At 42.0% G+C, this 19,125-nt stretch overlaps 1 protein-coding gene across 3 annotated transcripts in view; it reads right to left on the reverse strand.

The window, feature by feature from the left end:
- The window catches only part of EPHA4 (EPH receptor A4), a 225,445-nt gene that overhangs the window by 71,815 nt on the left and 134,505 nt on the right, over nucleotides 1–19,125 (reverse strand). Inside the window, exon 4 of one of the 3 annotated variants that reach the window (XM_062638853.1) lies at nucleotides 18,100–18,893. The exons of the other annotated variants lie outside the window; for them this stretch is intronic. Coding sequence (XP_062494837.1) covers nucleotides 18,883–18,893 — 11 coding nt within the window. The 3' untranslated portion in view covers nucleotides 18,100–18,882. Of the gene's footprint in view, nucleotides 1–18,099; nucleotides 18,894–19,125 lie in introns of those variants that run through there. 3 annotated transcript variants of the gene reach the window in all.

Genomic DNA, 19,125 nt, shown 5'->3' on the forward strand with positions numbered 1-19,125 from the left:
TGGGCTTCTTCACCACACTCCTGACAAGCAAATTCCTGAACAAGCCAAAATCTGCTCTTCTGAAGGCCAGGGCTTTATTTTTTTAAATATACGTGAAGTCCAGTGAAATAGAACAGGAGAAATGAGGAAGTAGTTAGCTCAGCAAAGGGCTGAGCTAGGACAACGGGACAGGACATCTGATACAGCAATCTGTTCAAGAGCATGCTACAGGCACAAGCAAAACTGCCAGGTGTATGATACAAGAACTAGAACAGCCTATTAAGCCCGGACAAGGAGGTTTTGTCCACCCAGACATCATTTTCTTGATGCAGCCTTCAAAGTCAATTGTCAGGCACTTTTACCTCACAGCCCTGCACACTGCACGCTGTGGCCACAGACCTGTGGCACCCCTGCCATCGTTACACTGCCAAATCCTCTCTGTAGCCACAGGCTTTGTATTTTTTGAGTTCCACTCCTAAGCAGTATCAGTTCTCCTGATAGAAGAGAATTTTACGCAGAGAAATACTATACTTGTCTTCTACAGAAACTTTTCAAACCAACTTGTATCTCATACAAAAGAAATGTAATTATGCTGATAACTCAATCCTTTTAAAAGTTGAAGCTTACTTATCAGTCACCCTTTTCTAAGGAAACTAGACAGTCAAAGGCATAGAAGAAAAAATTAAATACATACACAACTCATATGTTAAATAAGTTCAATAGGCACATACATGGAAAAGCCCCAAAATGAAAAATTAGCTTTTATTCTTAGAAGTATTAGGAATTATTCTGAACTTTGCTACACAGCTGACAGATCACAACTGCTAAAAAGAAAAAAAAAACTCTTAAAAAAAAAAATCACAAACATGAAAATCTCCTATTTCTATGAATTTACAGCTTATACATGCAACACCTATCTTTGCTATAGCTGTAGTACTGGGGGAGAAATAGCTGGGGGTAAGTCTGACATTTTCCACATGATGATTGCTACTGATCTTTGACAGTGCCCTGATCTGACATTAGCGCTGCCAATGCTGCCTGTATTCACTGCCTCCAGCCCCTGGCTAGTAGGGTCAGCTGAAAACTCTCATCAAGACATCGCAGAAGGAAAACTAGCCCCCAGACAGAGTATCTGCTGCACTGGGGTTTTGTCTGAAATTAAAAAGTAGAAAGCTAAAATTCAGAGTCTGGGTGAAATAATTCTGACTGAAGAAAAAAAAAAAAAAACGGATCAAAGCCCTTTTCCCAGTGAGAAGTCAGCACTTTCCACGAGGAATGAAATCCCAACCTGCTCTGCTCTCTACAGGAAGATATTTGCTAGGGCTGGCAATCGCAAGTGAAGAGGCCGACACTCCACCAGCGGGAAACAGAAAGGACTGTTTGTCCTTGCCGTGTCTTCAGGTGTCCCTTTCTTTCCTCCTGGAAAGTCCCTTCTTTTCCAAGCGGCTGGAGGATCCAATTCAGCAGCGTACTAAATCCACGCGTACCTTCATATTTAAATGCCTTAACGAAGGGGGGATGTCCTGCTGAACGGGGGAGTTGGCACCACAGTGGCTTGCATTTTTAGTTCTATTGTTTTAAACGTTTAAACAACAAGCAGTTGCTCTGGTATGATAAAGACGCCTCTTCTCAGAGACCACAGTTGAACGTCTGCGTCCTTTTTTGGTGCAAGGAGTACTGACACACCACCACAAGTGCCAGCACACTTGTGCCAGCGCTAAGAGGATCTTTAAAATACTACTGCCAGAGTCAAATGTTCAGATATTCTCCGTTTCGCAGTGCTCAGGCTGTCACTGTGCTCTATCACAGTCTTCATCTAACTCCGAAAGTTTAATCACCTTTATATAAGCGGTGAGATTTAAGAGACTAATCAGTTTCAAATAATTACTCAATTAGAAAAACAAGTTGATGGTTTCCCTTGAACAGAAGCAGCACAAGGAAAATCACAAAACTAACAGATTTTTAAGCAAACCTAAGTTAAGGGTATTTGTATTTAAAAATAAAAGGACAAAACCCAAACCAAACCATAGAAAATAATGAATTTTGTTCTTTTAGCAACTAAACTGGGGGGGGGGGGGAGAATCACTACTGAAGTTTTACACTACAGTGAAAGCTGATTAATTGGCCTGAATCTCCACATTAACAGGCACTAATCCTCTTGTCAGGGGAACCTGCTTACAAGCTTCTCTCCCCAGTCAGGTAAAAGCACTGATGGGAACAGAGATCTGTTATCTCAAAGCACTGTCCAGCCAACCTGGGATTATCTCTCATCTCCTAAACCTTAACAGCTCTGTATAAAGGCAATTAAACTTCCAACATTAGATGAAGTCAGATAGTGCACAGTAGCAGTTTGAGGAGTTTGACATGGAAAGGCCTAACACAAACTCCAGTGTTGCCGTTTCAAATGTCTATTTGCTCCTAAAACAAGCATCAGATGGTGTCAGCTGAGGGTCTTAGACTCAGAAAGAGAGCGCACTCATAAGGTATTAAGGAGCATCCTACATGTTATTTTCAGTTATTTTACAAGTGCTTGTATTTTATACTGCAAGTTGGCTGAAATAAGTACTACATTAACACCCTTTAAGTAATTGTCTTGACAAATTGTCAAGAATATGTGGATGGATCCTGTGTATAAAACCTTTAATGCTCTTTTGTGCAAGTGGAATTTCACTCTGCAGCATAACTCGGCATAGCTGCAATGTTTTCTGCTACTGCTTGAACTTGTATCATGAGTGATGGAGCCACATCATGCCAGCAAACTAAAAACTGCAGTGTTTTTCTGGGATTTTTTTTATCCTTGGGTTAACTGTGAACAGCCCAGAACAGAGTACAAGCTCATGTCTCCAGAGCTATAGCAAGATGCCTTAATATGGTTTAATCATTACATCCTCTCTAAACTAAAATGGCTGTATGACATTATTTAAAAAAGAAAGAAAGAAAAGCCATTGTGGTCTCCCCAGGGAATTGCTTCACACAAAGGTTTTGGAAGATGTCTAAATATAGACAGTTCTGGTGAGATCTGGGTCTCTGCAAGATAACAACTCTGCACTATTTTTGACCGTTTAACAAAGATGCTGGGAACACAATGGCTTCAAACAAACAGGCTCTGGCTCTCCCCAGCACTTCAGAAAATACAGAGGTGCTTACAGAATCATGGAATCATTTAGGTTAGAAAAGACCTTTAAGATTATCTAGTCCAACTATTAACCTAACAGTTACAAGTCCACCACTAAACCATGTTCCTAAGTGCTGCATCTACACATCTTTTAAATACCTCTGCCTCTGAGAGACTCCCATCATCATCACTGTAAAAACTATCAATCCTCTACTAAGTAGTACATCAATCAAAATAGTGGCATGGAAATCATGATCCATTAAGTGCTTCACACTTGATTACCCATGACATTTTAGAGAGGGTCATACATTGATGAGTTGCTTCTCTCTTCTTTGCCCTTTGCTATTTGGAGTGCATGACCACTTTTTGTTCATTACTAATGCAAAGTTTAGCACAAAGCTTAATTTCAACAAGAGGAAAACAGCAGCTCAATTGTTTGTCCTTTTCCCCTTAAATTCGCTCAAGCTGTATGTTTCTTTATTCTATACAGATCACACCTTTTCAGAAAAAAAGCGTCAGATTATGGGTCACATGCAGGTGCACTCTTGTTTAAACACGGCATTCGCTACCAAAGACATTCTGCAAGTGGAAGACTCAAACCACCAGGATTTCACTAGATGGCTTTTTTTCCCGATTCTATCCTACATGCAAAAACCAGTCTGAAGATTTGCTCCTCATTGGGCTAATTTAGAAAAACCCAAAACACACAGGGAGGCATCTGGAAGCCATCATTCTACATGTGTTCTCTTTTACAGCATGGTGCCTCACAATGAGGTGCAATCTTAGGGCTACAGGGGAGACTGAAACAGTCACCCAAGTGTAATTCCTGGCTGTGTCACAGAGGCAGAGGACAGCCTGACCTTCCTCTGGCATTCACAGGCACAGTGTGTATCACAGTATTAACAGGAAAAAAAAATCACCCATTTCCTTTCAGCTCAGCTAGCCTCAGCCTCTGCTCAGTAACATCCAGTTCATCTCCTGAGGATCACGGGAGATCCCCAGACGTGGATTACCCTTTCTCACAGGAGTTAACGGCAAGAAAGACGCAGGGAGCAGCAGAAGAGAAAGCAGAGCTGTTCTGTTGGACCCCCTAAATTGAAGGGTAACTACACAGACACCCAGAGCATAAATACTTCAGTATCCTTGCCTCAGTTTATCCACTTACCAAGTGGCAATAAAATTCACAATAGATACATCTAAAGCTGTTGTGAGGTTTAATTAAGCAATAAGTGCATATAGAGCGCTTGGAGATCTCCAGATAACAAGGTACCTGTACAAGAGAGGAGGCGATTTCTTGTGATGAAACAAAATCTCATGGCAACAACCTGGCAAACCCAGCAGGGAATATCCAGGGCTGTCTCAACTCTCTTTTTACAGCCTTGGTAGAGGAAGCTTGTGGAGATTGTTTACACGCACTTTTGCATCACAGGCTTTGGCAGGATGTTTGAGAGGATGCAAAGAAATGACTGGATAGGCTGAGCACTCAGAGCTGTGAAATACAGTCCCTATTTAAAAGTCAGAGAGCTGGGAATCTGCTCCTGTCAACAAGCCTTTCAATAGAGAAGAATAATTTAGCAAGAATAGATGAAATCTCCCACCTTAGGGTGATCTGGGTGGCTGTGAGGAGAAATGCATTTTGGCATATAGTTCCTAAATTCTTTTGTTAAACTTCTGTTGTCTGGGAAAGAGCAGAGTGCCAGAAGCCCTTGCAGGTGAATACCTTGGCTGTTTCAAGCTCACTTGATTCAGAGTGATAGCATGTTTATCTAGGTGTTTGGAAAGTTATTAATGAGATCAGCAAATCCTTTCCATGTATAAATTATAAATCACCTTCAGCAATGCCATGTAAATTATCAAGTCAAGTGAGAACATGCTTATTTATCTGTGACAGTCTTTTATCACCAATAAATAAAAGCAAGAGAGGGAATTATCTGGGGAGAAGTGTATCTCTCACAGCACTGAAGAACAATCTGTTAGGTCATGAGCGGAAACACCAGTGCCGCAAACCCCCTGTTACGTTGCCTATCACAACCATCCTGAAGGAGATGCCAGCAGTGGTACTGTGCCAATCTAGGAGTAGGAAAGCAGCACACTTGCTGTCCAGGCTGCTGACCCTCTTTCAGAATGGTTTCTACCACACTAGTGCATCAGCACTTGCTCTGCAGAGAGCAGATGTCTCCCCGAAGCCCACACTCACTGCCTCTTCTCATCATCGCGCCTCCCTGCAGAATAAGGACAATGGATATACAGATCCCAGTCTGGGGGACCTGTTTTAGCAGCCCTAGCAAGCAAGAGGTTCAGAAAAAGAATAGCCAGAGAAATCCCAGTTTTATGAGCAGCTGCTGCGAGTTCTGGAGAAGAATTACAAATTTTAGCTGGACTTGGCTTTTAAATCCTTTCCTATCCTGAATTCATAAGACACATCATGCACTAATTCCTTTCATCTGATGTATGGCATCTTTGCACCACAGCTCTGCCTATCCTACTTTGAGGTCCAGATAACCCACAGATTTACAACACAGCTGCTACTCTAAAAGTACAGGATTTGGCCCGGTTGTAGAATGGGCATATCAACTGGTAAAATTTGAAAGTAGGTTTGTTTATGGAGGCAGTCATTTGATGAATGATTTAAACCAAGCTTTCTTCAAGAGTTCTGCAGAGTCTCCTTTTGTATGAAAAGGTACTTTGAAAAAAATGCATGACATGAAATAAAATCCTGGGGAAAAGAACTGCAGAAACTGAAGTTACATATGAGCAAAAAGAGTTGTGATAGGTCTCTTCTCCTCCACCTTAGCCTTTGTCAGGCAATGCCGGGGGGGGGTCTCAGCAGACACACCAGTTGAGCTGGTGGAAATGAAGAATTAGGAGAGTAGGTGGTAGGGGTTCTCTGGCTTACTTTAGGTGAAGCATCCAGAATATGAATCTACCTATACTAGAGCAAAACTGCAGTGGCTGAAAGCATACATGGTAGAAGTGCTTATTGCTCCTGTGGGAGATGGAGCTCACACCCTGGGTGCTGCAGGAAGCACGCTAACCAACGCATGAGATAACACAGCTTCAAGAGAAGACCAGCTGTGGCATAAGGAACAAGCCCACCAGCTGACCCAATCACTAAAGCAGATGAATTCTCACTCAAGTAACTGGGTTAAAACTAGCCAGTGCCTTCTTCCCTCTCTCCATGCAGGTCACTGGAGGCCATTTCTATCCCTGGCAGGGCAGTGGATGAGCCGGCCCAGTGAGGCTTTGCCACACTGCCCTGAGCCTGCTGCGCCCCCGGCCACCAGAGGAGGTACCCAGGGGGCACACCCAATGGACTGGGATACAGGTCAGGACACAGCCCAGCCTGCAGAGACCTTACCCCGGCAGTGGTGACGAACCAGAAGAAAAGCTTCCGTTCAAATTCCTGCTGGATGTCGTACAGCTGCTAATGAGGAGAAAGTGACAAAACAAACACAGTTTTGCTCCTAATCTGGAAAAGTATTCGTCTCCAACAAAACTATTGGCAAATAAAACTAACATCCCATTTTGGCTCAGATGCCCTCATGGCTGGCATGATAGAGCTATTATTTAAATATCTACATGACATGTAAATCAGTGCAAGATAATAAACAAAGAATTTAATTGTGGTAACCATGGAACTATTTAGAAATGGCCAAAAGCACCACTGACTTCAGTCCAGGCCACAAAAATTCACCCTAGCAAAGAAATCTGGCTGTCTTACTGAGGCTTCACATGCCATGGAGCTGATGTGTGACTCATGTCTGCCCTGATCGCCCGCACTCCTCCTGATAAGTTATTTTATGAGTGCTCCTGTTATCTAATCTCACTAAACCATATCAAGACTTAATTTTGCCACAGCAATTAACAGAATGCTATCAGCAGCATCCAAATTGCATCTAAGATCATTTAGGAGAATGAGGTATTAAAATACTGTTGACAAGGGGATGTGACACCAGTTAAACACATATCCTTGGGTATGCAAGACTATCTGTTTTCAGCACAGAGTTTGAGGCAGAAACATTCCCCTTTTTCTCTCTGCCTTAGTCACCTATCAGTGGATTCACCCTCAACTAGAGAAAACCACCCTGCAAAACTCCACTGCCTTCCTGGTGTTCTGTGACTATCAAGTTTCACAGTAAGGCACCACGCAACTACAGACAGATGACCACCAAGAGCAGTCCCAGCAGGTATCCACAGCCACCAAAGACTTCTCCCCTGTGCCCACCACAAAGAAGGGCTACTTGCACTCCACCGTTGCTCACCAAAGCCGAGTTCACTGAGAATTTATTAGGTTGCCCCAGCCAGAAGTGATTCAAAGACCACCATTTGCTTGAATTTCAAGCACTTTGTCACTTGATTACCAAAATCTTTATTAGCCTATCAAAAATACACAGGAGAACTTGTTCTTTTAAAAACTAATCCTTACATCAGCATATTAGTTTTCCATGCTCCTTATTTGCAATTACTTAGCACTTTTTCTTGCCCATATTCATTCATTAAGAAATATAAACTCAGATAATCAAGACTTGAAGAAGTTAAGCAGAGCAGGAGGAAAAGTGCTGGCTGCAATGAATTAGTTGTGGCATATCAAGTTTATTTTCAAGATATATTTTTCCTTTGTGGAGGTGCAGCTGAACAGCAGCCACTAATGGGTCAGTAAATTTGCACTGTACCAGGCAGAGCCCAAATACTTGAGATGAGCAACCAACTGGGCAAGAAGGGAGATGGTTATTTCACCATATTTTATTCTTATGCATTTGCTTATGTTTTGTGAATGTGCTGTTTATTTTTTGAGTTCTTATCATGGGACATAAACAATTTTTTGAAAGGCCTTTATGAATGTCATTTGTCAACATTAAGTTGACAAATAAGGTTTTGACATTGCAGCTGCTTAGTGACTTTATTTTGTTCAGCTGCACAGCAATATTAGAGGAATATGTGGCTCAAATATTTAACTAAAGAAGAGCAAATTCTAGGCCTAAATTAGATGTCCCCTACCCAGATTGCCTTAAAACAACAAGAAGGAAAGTCATTCCCACATTGGAACAGTTACCCTGGACTCACACATGGCCTTAAAAACTAGCTCCCCAAGACCCCTTGCTAAAGGCTTCCCAGGTCCATGGAAGTGAAACAAGAGCCTCCGTGCTGGAGCTATGTCCTGCACTGCCTAGCGAGAGCCCTTGGGCTGGGGGTACCCAGTTGCATTACCCCCCTGCTGTGCATGGGACCCTCAGACAGGGACCGAGGAAGCCCAGTCGGGAAGACAGAGCTGCTGCCCTGGTATATTAAAAAGTTTCCCAGAACTGCTGTTAAGGCGCAGCCTCATTAGCCAAATACTTTAATAGTTACCTGAACATGCACAGGGCTGCGCTGACTCATAAGCCAACTCCACTCAAAATTCTGCCTCAGAGCTCGTTCACCTTGTTACACACACAGAGCCCATGACAAAAAACATTTGCAGTTCAAAGCACTCACAGATTCAAGGTCAGATTTCTTTCAGTTTCAAGAATTCTTCCTATGTGCAAAGTCTAAAGTACTGATACCAACAGATTGACTTTTTAGCATCTACCTCAAGAAAGCCAAGATGAAGGCTATCATTATTTCAGCTTCTTGAGGGGGACTTCCCTGTCAGTGTGCGTTAGGGACTTGTTAAACAAAATGTTTTGCAGTAAATCACATGGAAATGTGAACTCAGCAAATGCCAGAGGCAATGACAGGCGGATATAAATGACAATTAGAAAGGCGTGTCCGGATGCTTGAGGTATGAGCCATGATAACGTGCTTGTGAAATTTCACCTGCCTAGATTGGGACAGAGGTTGTGGCCTTCAGAAAAGAAAAAAAAAAAAAATCAGATGTGCTAATTAAAAAGAAAACTAAATGTCTGAACAGTCATCCAAATATTCCAACCTCAGCAGGGAACAGAACCTACAGATTGTGGGAATTAGTCTGAATCAGACCTCACTAAATGGTCACAGCAAGCCTGGAGAAAGACAGTACAAGCCAATGGTCACTTAGCTGGCAAGAAGGCAGAATTCTTTTCACATAATCATTCATTTGCACTGACAGCTTCTAAAACAGATTTAGCAGATCTGTTCACCTTCTCTGAGCTGCTTTTTTGGCTTTTTACAAAAAAGATGGAGCTGATCACAATCCTTGCAAATTTTGAGAAAAAAAAAGCAGACAGACGTATACTTTAACTGATTAAATGTTTAACATTAACAGCATCTGTTACCATCACCGGCAGCTAGAGATGACTAACAAAGAACATGAAATCACATTAGTGCATTCAGCAAACCTTCAGAAAATGCTACTTTTCACAGTCAAAAATAGCATACCTTACCAGCCCAGATTTCATCAGCCCATTCTGTCAGCAGTAAAAGCTGTTTCTAGGCCACAGCATTTTCCATTAATGCAATCTGATTTGCTACTGCATTTTCAGAAAGCTAAGGTGAATGTGTGATACTGAGAGAGGGCAGTGGGTAATCCAGAAATGAAACTCCTCATGTAGGGCAAGGTCAAAGAACAGCTGCCTATGGAAAACCCCACACAGAGGGATTTGCATACCACATTCTAGCTGCGTATTCCCAGGAGCTTTGTACCAGGGATTTTTTAAATAAACAGTAATATATTTCTCAACAAATGATTTAAAAGCATGGAGATAATGACTTCTCATGTGGCTTTATTACTGACTGTGCTTACAAATACATCACCTGGGTAGTTTTATTTCCCATATTCGTTGATCTTCAAGAAGTTCTGATTATTACTCACATTGGTCTGAGAATCATATCTGTTTCTAGTACCAGAGAATAGAAAACAAGCCAAAATAAAACACAATGGTATTTATGCAGCTACTATGTAATAGTTACTTAAGATAAAATCCTGCCTCAATGTTTCTAAGAACTGTGGTACTATTTAAAAGTAGTGGTGAAAAAGCCGGTGGTGGTTTTTGATAGAGACAACTATCATTCATAAGCTACCGGTGAGCTAAACAAAAATTAACAAGCTCCATAAAGCAATTAAAATCCAAAGTGTAAAGTAGATGTAATGACTCAACAGCCTGATCACTACTCTCATAAAACCAGCCTAATAACACACAGTCTGAGTCTCCTCGCATTGACATCAGCATAAATTTAAGTAGCAAATTTAAATTCTCATCATTAGTGGAGTTTCACTGACATAAAAGTCCTGCAAGGCAGGAGAAGCAAACCCAAGGGCTGTGCACTGAGAAGACTCACAAGAAACCAGATTTATGCATTGCACTAAATCTCCGTGTTGGTTACGTTAGGTGTGACATTATGGGCCAGAGGCCAGCTATCAGCAGTTTGCTGCATGAGCTGCACACTGTGTGTTGTTTGATCAAAATGTCGCTCTCTAAAGACAATTAAGTGGGCACTGCCAATCGCATCTTAGAATCAAAGCACATCCTTCCTGACAATGAAAAAAGCCTGGAATGGTGATCCAAATATTCTCCTGTCAGTTTATAAGAAAACCCAACACACACACAACTCTAACCCCAAACCGCAGAGGGAAAGAACAGCACATAAGCTCATGGTTTTTGCATTTTTAAACCTGTCTCATTACTGGGAGGACAGCCTTCCTCCCTCCATCCCCCTTCTGTACTGGCAATAGTAATAGCTTACAACTTGTATGGTATTCAGACTTAAAAGTTCATTCTCATTCTAGACTTGTAGCTAGCTGAAAAGTTTTAAAGATGTTGTAAGACTCAGTACAATAAAACAACTGTCCTTGGTCTCCCAGATAACAAGCAAGGCTCTTTTTTAGTGTTTAAAATAATCAATATGCATTCCATGCATATTTAAAGACATCTTTGTGTTGTTTCTTTGTAAAGACAACTTTGGGTCTCACAAAAGAGGCTGTTCATGGTCTTCGGTAATGCAGAGTATATTAATTGGGCAATACCTCACAGTTATTTTGGAATGCTAGTTCGGACAGGCCATGGCTCTCACTGCCCTGACTGGTCACTTGCTGCCTCTCTAGAGGGGTGGCAGTGAATTAGGAACACAACAGCATGTTTGTGAGGTAAATTTCAAATATGCTCGGGTATCACAGCACGGTTTAGCAGCACCCCTGAACCACAAAATCTGGTGGGCTGCTTTTTAACAACCTAGTTTATGCACCAGATGTCACTGATAGGTTGAGATCAACTTTTAACTTTGGATGGAGGAAGAGAGTTCAAAAATTAACTAGCTACTTCCTGCCAACATCCGTCACCAAGCCCTGCCAGGAATGAAGCAGCTATTATTCACTGCTTATGCAGCTCATATCAAAGTTAGCCCTCGAACTCATGATATTAAAGAGTCCATGCTACATAGTAATTTGGGACACCACCTGCCTTCACAAATGTAAGCAGGATGCTTAAGCAAATAGAGCAACCCATGAATCAGAAACTTCCACAGCTTGGTTTGAACAGAGCAGCTCAAAGCAGCCAAGGATTTGCATGAATGCCCCTGCACCCTTCCCTCCCACCCCCCTGAGGCTGTGCCCTCAGCAGTGCCTGGAGGGAGGCTGAGGAGGGAAAGTTGAGCATGGCTCAAGCACCACCTTGCAGTACAAGCAACTGAAGGAAGCAGAGCGGAGCAGTACCCCTCTGAAGTTGGAGGTTTCTTAAGGAGCCCAAAGCTTCATGATTAAATGACGCAGCCTCGGGCTTCTTATGTGTGCTCATTGGCACTGGTTTCTCAGGACCATAAACCCCCACTGAAGCCATCTACCACCTTCATTACTCTTTGCACTGCAGATGCTGACTCAGCAAAGCCCCAGGGAGCTCTGGGCTGAGGACAGCCTTGTGTTCGGGAAGAAGCTTCCAAATCCACTCTTTAGCAAAGCCTGGTCCAGAATTCCCTTCCTTTCAGTACTTTCCAGACCAGGAAGAGCGTTAATCAAATACCTTTGCTGTCCTTAACAGTTTAAGTACCTCAATGTGCCCAGCTTATTTTGTCCCAGTACAGCCACCAGCTACATAATATGGCTTGCAACATTACCTGCCCTCATATTCACCCTTACATTGCCTTTTCTCTTATCTCAAAATTAAACTTTGTTAAATAACCACAAATAAATGCAGAGAACCGGAGACTTCTTTCCTTTAAACGTTTTCCATTGACAACACACAAGTATTTTCCATGACTTATGTTTTTAAGAGTCAAGTAACCACGTCAGTCTACAAAAGCCCACTTTCAGTGTTTCATTATTTATGTGCTTCTTGCACAGATGCACAGAAATTCAGAAGCAACTCCCAACCAATGGAAGCTAACACCTCATTGGGCCGCAAGCTCCCTGCTTGCATGGCACTCTCCTGGCAGATGAATGCCACCTCCACAGCTCAGCCAAGGGCTTCCAGCACTGGCACCTCTGCTCCGCTGACACACCTTTTCTCACCACTCAGCATTGTCACCACTCACCCCAGCCCTTATTTCCTTGCCACTCCCTCTCCCTGCTGCAATGACATTCCCAGCAAAAGATGTAAATAACAGCCTGGGGTACAAAAAGAGTGACTAATTTTTTTGCATTTCCACTCATACAGTGATCTCCTAACAGGCAACGGCACGGACAAGCCCTTCCTGCAACACTGTTTAGTAGACATTTTCCTGTGGAAAGGTGTTCCTAATCATATCTTAGAGCAATTAGAAACCCAAATTATTTTTCCCTTTCTCCTCCCAGTGACTGGATGGCTATGCCCTTGAAGTAAAGCCAAGCCAGCCACTATGCAGCAAGACAGGTAAAGCCAGGGAGGGTGGAAACAGGAGGGGATGAAGGACCCCAGCACAAGTCCCCAGAGGACACAACTTCAGCTAAAACTGCTGGGATACAGGAGGATTGCCCTGCAAGTGAGACCTTGGGCAGAAATGAATGGATCAGATAAAGATGTAACTAAACAGATAAGCTAGACAGACTGACTTTTAAACGGGGTAGAGCATCCCAGTGGTCAAGACAAGTGGCAACTTCAGATGGAAATACGCTGTCCCCATACGTGCTCAGTGGTTTTCAGACAGGGTTAAATGAAGAGGTAATAGGGGACAAAGTACCTTCACCACCCCACCCCCCCCACCCCCCCCCCCCCCCCCATGATAAGAGTGAGGTCCTAATATCAGGTAAACAGGGTAACTGTAAACTTGTCATATTTTATTGCTGTATTTTATTGCCTTGGTATTTCAGAATAACACATTGACTCCCGTGAGAGCACTACAATAGTCTTTATGACTTAAGAAACTGTAAAATGTTAATACTAAAATCAGTAGGATCTCTCAGCTAAAAAACATACTTCCAGTTTATTAAAAACTAAAACCCTGTGATTTTCTAGCACTCACATAATTCAAAGAAATAATCCTTCTCCAGCACTTCACTAAGCTGGCAAACAAAAACAAGTGTTGTAGGCTGAAGTTACTCTTTGATCTGGTAAATAAACCCATAGTGAATTCAGGTTCAATTACCATATTTAAATTTATGACATCTACAGTGCTGTAACAAGTTGGTGACAAATGCCAGTTTCATATAGAAAACATGTATTAACAGGCACAAGCTACAAAGAAGAAAAATCAATTGGCTCTATACAGATGTATTAAAACGTACTTTGGCAGTTTTATACAATCTTTTATAGAAATTTGTCAATACATTTGATTGCAGTTCTAGCTAGTACAAGCAACCTACTATTACAAAGAAATTTCTAGTCTGGTATACTGAAAAGTAAAATTTGCTTTACTGATATTTGTGTGTGTGTGTACTTACATGTATATTCACAAATGCAGTCGTTGTTCCTGACGAAATTCCATTTGCATGCAAAATATCTCTGGTGCAAATTACCAATAACATAAGGGAGCCCATGAAATGTTAAAGACTTCAAAGGATGAGAGAAAAAGTATTTGCATTTTGGGCCTGATCCAAAACAAATTAAAGTCAAGGGGAGTCTTTCCATTGGCCGCAACAGATGTTCTGACTTGAGGAAGTTTTGATGCAAGCTATTGACATAAGAGTAGGCCAGCAAGACCACAAAATCCACTTTCTGAAGAAATAAAAAGTTAACTTTGCTGAATGCTGATTTACTGCTTTTCGCCATGGCAGTTTTCTCTCAGCTTCTCCTAGGACAGTCTCTGCTGCCTCTCTCACTGTCTGCAACTCATGTTTCTGTTTGATGCTGCACGTCCATTACAGTTTTTACACCTACATATTCTTCTCATTGATGGCTTTTAAGTTCTTTCTCACTCTGCAGATACTTAACTTTGTAATAGTGTTATTTAATTTCAAAGTGACTTATGAGACAAGAACCTATACAGGACAACATAAAACTTCCAAAAACATGTTCTGATAGATCGCTACCTATAAAGCGTACAGATATCAACTGCTTTCAGTCTTTGAAAAACTGCTAGTGGTTCTCATAACAGAAGTAAACTACTAGCTGCTCTCATCTATTTGAGAATACTCAGCTTAATATTGCTTCAGGAATCTCTGCCCTCTTCCATCAATATTTTATTGCAATTTTTCATCTGGCCTAAACAAAATAAAACCTTCCTCACCAAGAGGAAAAAAACCTGTTCACATAAGGGATAGGAAGCACAATGTGGTAAAAGCAAACAAGTGATTGGACTTGCAACAGTGCAGGTACCAAGAAGAGGAAAAACAAGTTTATTTAAATAAGCTTGAATAATTTACTCCTTTTGCAAAGGAACATTTTTCCTGGCATGACCCAAAAAGAAATGAGCTAGTAAAAGGAGCATTTTTCTAGCACAAGCATTATTAACAAATGCCATACCTATTCTATATGTGTCACCAGTAAGCAAGAATCAAACCCACTGCAATGGGGGGAGAACATACTAGGACACAGTGTACATTTTTCTTCCTCTCTATACTTCAAAGTCATAAGCACTCCTCATATTTCACGGTAAAAGGTTTTATTTCTTGGTTCCTGCAGCTCAGGTAATGATATCGTAACTCAAAGGCAGTACAAGGCTTGCTATAGCTCTGACCTCGTAAACAATTTTAATATCCCTTCTCCGCATCCCAGGAGATACAGGACTGCACCTGAACAGCCAATATCTTCTCAGTAGGTACTTGTTTATTCAACTTGTAAGTGAGCACATGCATTGCACATTAAAACCAACCTGGACGCAAAGAGAAGGTTTCTGACTGCATGAGGGAGGCCATCTTTCAACAAGCCAAGGTAAATTTGCCAAATATCCAAGTTTTGTGGGAGGGAATGTGAAACTGAGCCAAAACACAGCATAGAATCACAAAGCAAAGCACACAGCACTGCATCTGTTACACACATCTATGCTGGGCTTCTTGAAGTGTTAGAGACAGTGTGTTGTTTTGGAGTGATTGCAGGAGTATCATCACTGCTTTCAACAGATGCAGAGAAAGGACCCAGACAGGAGCAGCACTTCTGCTCATCTTTCCAGGCAGAGCTCCTTGGGCTGCTCCACAGCATCCCTGCCATGCCCTATCGTGACCACAGGCTCAAAAAAGGAGGGGACACTAAGGTCAGTAAAATGATGCTACCAACCTCATACGCAGAACCACAATTGTTTGGAAAAGCCAGGGCCTGTTCAATAGCACTCTGGGTCTGCATTAGGCTGGAACAAACTGGTAGAGGGGTATATCCAAGACACAGAAAGAGGGTTCTGGTTAGCTGAAACTAGCTGGTTAGTTAACTGGAAAACTGAAATGCAGGGCAAGACCTCTTCAACTGAGAAGGTTTCTCTTGGGGGAACACAATAAAGTGTCTATTTCTAGGTCAGACCTTGAGAGCTGCCTTACCTACGTAAGACGATGGTGATCCCACAGCAGCTGTGCAAGAGCATTTACCACAGGAGATGAGGCTAAAGGCAATCCCAATTAGTCTGTTCCCCTGTCCCACAGGAGGATAACCTGTACTCCACTCCCACAGGAGGATACCATGGTACTAGGTGTCTAACTAATTTCCTGTGAAAATCCTCCAGTGCAGAGATTCCCCCACATCCCTAGGCAATCTGCACTGGCAGTACAGCTCTTTGTGATTATGGTTCATTTTCCCCACACACTCCTTGTGTCCAGCCTGACCTTCTCTCTTTGCAATTTAAGACAATTATTTGCTGCCTTATAACCGGCTCCATCTTCACAGCCAACTTCTACACACCTCTGGTTAAAGAGGAAAGATGAGAGATTTTTCAAGATATCTTCATCTCTAAGCAAATCCAAACTTTGAATTCCTTAAAGTGAGCTGGACAGTAAGTGCTAACATAGGCAGAAGGGATGCCTTAGTCTCTTAAGCCTGCATGAGGGCTACAAATCCATCAGTCAAGGTCTGGACTAGTTAAAAAGACACCACATAACATTTCAATTATTTCCTTCTGGAATAAGGCTAAAAATACACTAATTGATGTGAATAGACAAAACAGAATCCACTACTCTTAAAAACCTCTTCAAGAAACAAATAGCAAAGTGCTCTCAAAGAAAATTTATCTCCCCTTATCATGTGTACTTATTTGCTATCTGCTTGCAAGATTCATGGTGCTGAGCTCAGGGCAATAAAGAATTTATTCTGAGAAATCACAGATGATAAAGATATAGGAATTACAAGCTAATACACGAAGAAGCAGGTCAGATCAGCACTGGGCTATCCTGGTAATATCTCTATGGAGCATCTGTAATGCTTACTAAAAACTAATTTTATATCAGGGTTCTGTTTCTTCAGGCTTTCACCGAAAAAAAAAAAAAGACAACAAAAAGAAACCAACAACAAAAGGGTATGTGGAAGAGGACAGGGCTTATTCTCCAGCAAAAGTTGTGAGGTCTGATTTTCTATTTGTTTGGCTCGACTCATCCATTGCCTCATAACTATGGCCGATTCTGTACAGAGAAGTTGTCAGTCAGGGCAGTGGCACCAACCAGGTTCAGGTCTCAAGACTGGAAGAAGCTCCTCAGAAACATAAAGAGCCTTTTTCTGGTATCTGCCAACACTGTGGCAAGGGAAAGGAGGAGCCTTCATCTTTTTATGCTGAAAAAGTGCTAAATAAGTTGCCACAGTATTACATTTCCTATCTGCTTCAGATTTTTTTTTTTATAAGGGCAAATTCTGCCCTCCACTATACTTCAACACCCCCTACTAACTCTGTTCAAGCAACACAGGTATATTTGACCCAACTGAATTTTAAGACCAAATAAAGTTCTTGCACTCAGGCAACTTTTTTTCTTTGCCCTACTCACAAATCCCTGTGACACAATACTTCCAACATATTGCAGATTTCTGAAGAGTTACTTCTTTCAAACAACTATCTTCCTTGTTATTTAGCTGGGCTGAAGGGCAGTTCACCATCATTTATGACAGAGGCAGAGAGACAAGTGAATAGCAATTACTCAGCATTTGTTAAAACAACGGCCTCACCTTTAATAATTGCACAGTCACATTTCTTTGCGCAGGGTCAAGCAGAACCCCGGAAGGGAGACTTGCTGATTGACACAAATATGTTTGTATTTCAAAGGGCAAACTACAAAGTCAAATAAAAGGCAGTGTTTGCACAAGAGTTAACTTAGCCATTTGGCATTCTCAAAGAGCTCAACAATCCCATGGAAAAATATCTCTCCTTTGCTCTGCTACAGTACATCTTTAACCCAAACCTTAATACAGGTGTACAGAGAGGTCAGACTACCATGGCCCCTGCAGAGGGCTAGCTAAACGCACAACCACAAGAAGAAAGAGTTTTAGTGACCTTTAAAGCAGCAGAGCAATATGGTGGGCAAAGCTCCTTCCTACCAGTATCCCCACAGTGAGCTGGGTGGCTGATGAAACCTAAGTGCAAGTTAGAACTAGAGGTATCCTCTGCCTGCTCAGACAAACCAATGTCCAACCAAGGAGAAAAGAGAGAAGATCTCCTCTGTCACACTTTGACACCCCAATTCCAGTTTGCTGTGAATTGAAAGGACCAGCTCTGCACAGTCACTGTTCCAGTGCAACCTAACGGGAAGGAGATGTGACAATAAGGCCACATATTGCTCTTGGGACTGCACCATTCCTGTTAAAAGATGGATAGTTCCCTGCAGTGCTGCATCAGACCCATGGTGCATCTCCTTCAGCCTCCACCAGAGCCAGTGCTGCTCCTTCACAATGGACGAGGTCTCTGGCCCCTCTGTAAACCCCTCTTTGGCAATCTGTGGCCATGCTTCTTTCCACTACCACTCCATGCTCTACAGCAAGAGACTGTAGGTTGATTTTGTTCTCCTTTCTCTCACAAATTAAAGTCCTCTGTCTATCCTAAAGCTATAAATGGGTGCTTTCACAGTGCCCACAACCCTTTGAGCTCACTTTCCCAAGCTATTGGGTGTGTTGAATTCAAGGTTACCAAGTACATTAATTTGGGGTACATTAAAACTGGGTACTGAGCACATGTCTTCAAAGAGCCACAAAGAACTTGAAGGTGAATCAACTAAATGGATAAAGGATCTGTACATGGGTAGATGCAGCCAAAAAGGATGGAAATAGTTTTGTGGCCGATTAGCAACGCACCTTAAGTTATACACCCTGACTTCACCTCTTTATGTGGGGATGAAAGTTGAAAGGAATCAACTAAAAAGGCCTTTGAACCTCAAAGTATTTCAAAACTGTACATTATCAGCTGTGTCTATATGCATTCATGTGTACCCAGCACCCACTGAACTGGTGTGTCCCGCCTGAAGTACTGGATCAAGTATTTTAATCTTCTGTGGATTTTCAGAAGTAGCCCAAATTTAGGTCAGCCTGACAGAACTGTGTCGGGGATTAGCACAGGAGAACAGTTTCTAATGTGCTATTGGAATGACTTCAGCAACAAACTGCAAAAAAAAGTTCTTTCACATTAAAGTGTAACTATTGCAACTCTGAGATTAAATATTACCTGGAAATTACTCTCATTAACTGCAGAGTCCTTGATTAATGAGCAGGTGGAATGTGTATAGGGACCTGGTCCTGATATCATCTGTCATATTAGCTCTACCCTGGCCACTTCTGATCACCACTAAAATAAATGAGGAAATCCAAGAACTAATTATGAGCGCACAAAATGTG

Source organism: Pezoporus occidentalis, unplaced genomic scaffold, assembly GCF_034315485.1.
Source record: "Pezoporus occidentalis ecotype Australia unplaced genomic scaffold, CSIRO_AGI_Poc_V1 ctg59, whole genome shotgun sequence".
NCBI lineage: Eukaryota > Metazoa > Chordata > Aves > Psittaciformes > Psittacidae > Pezoporus > Pezoporus occidentalis.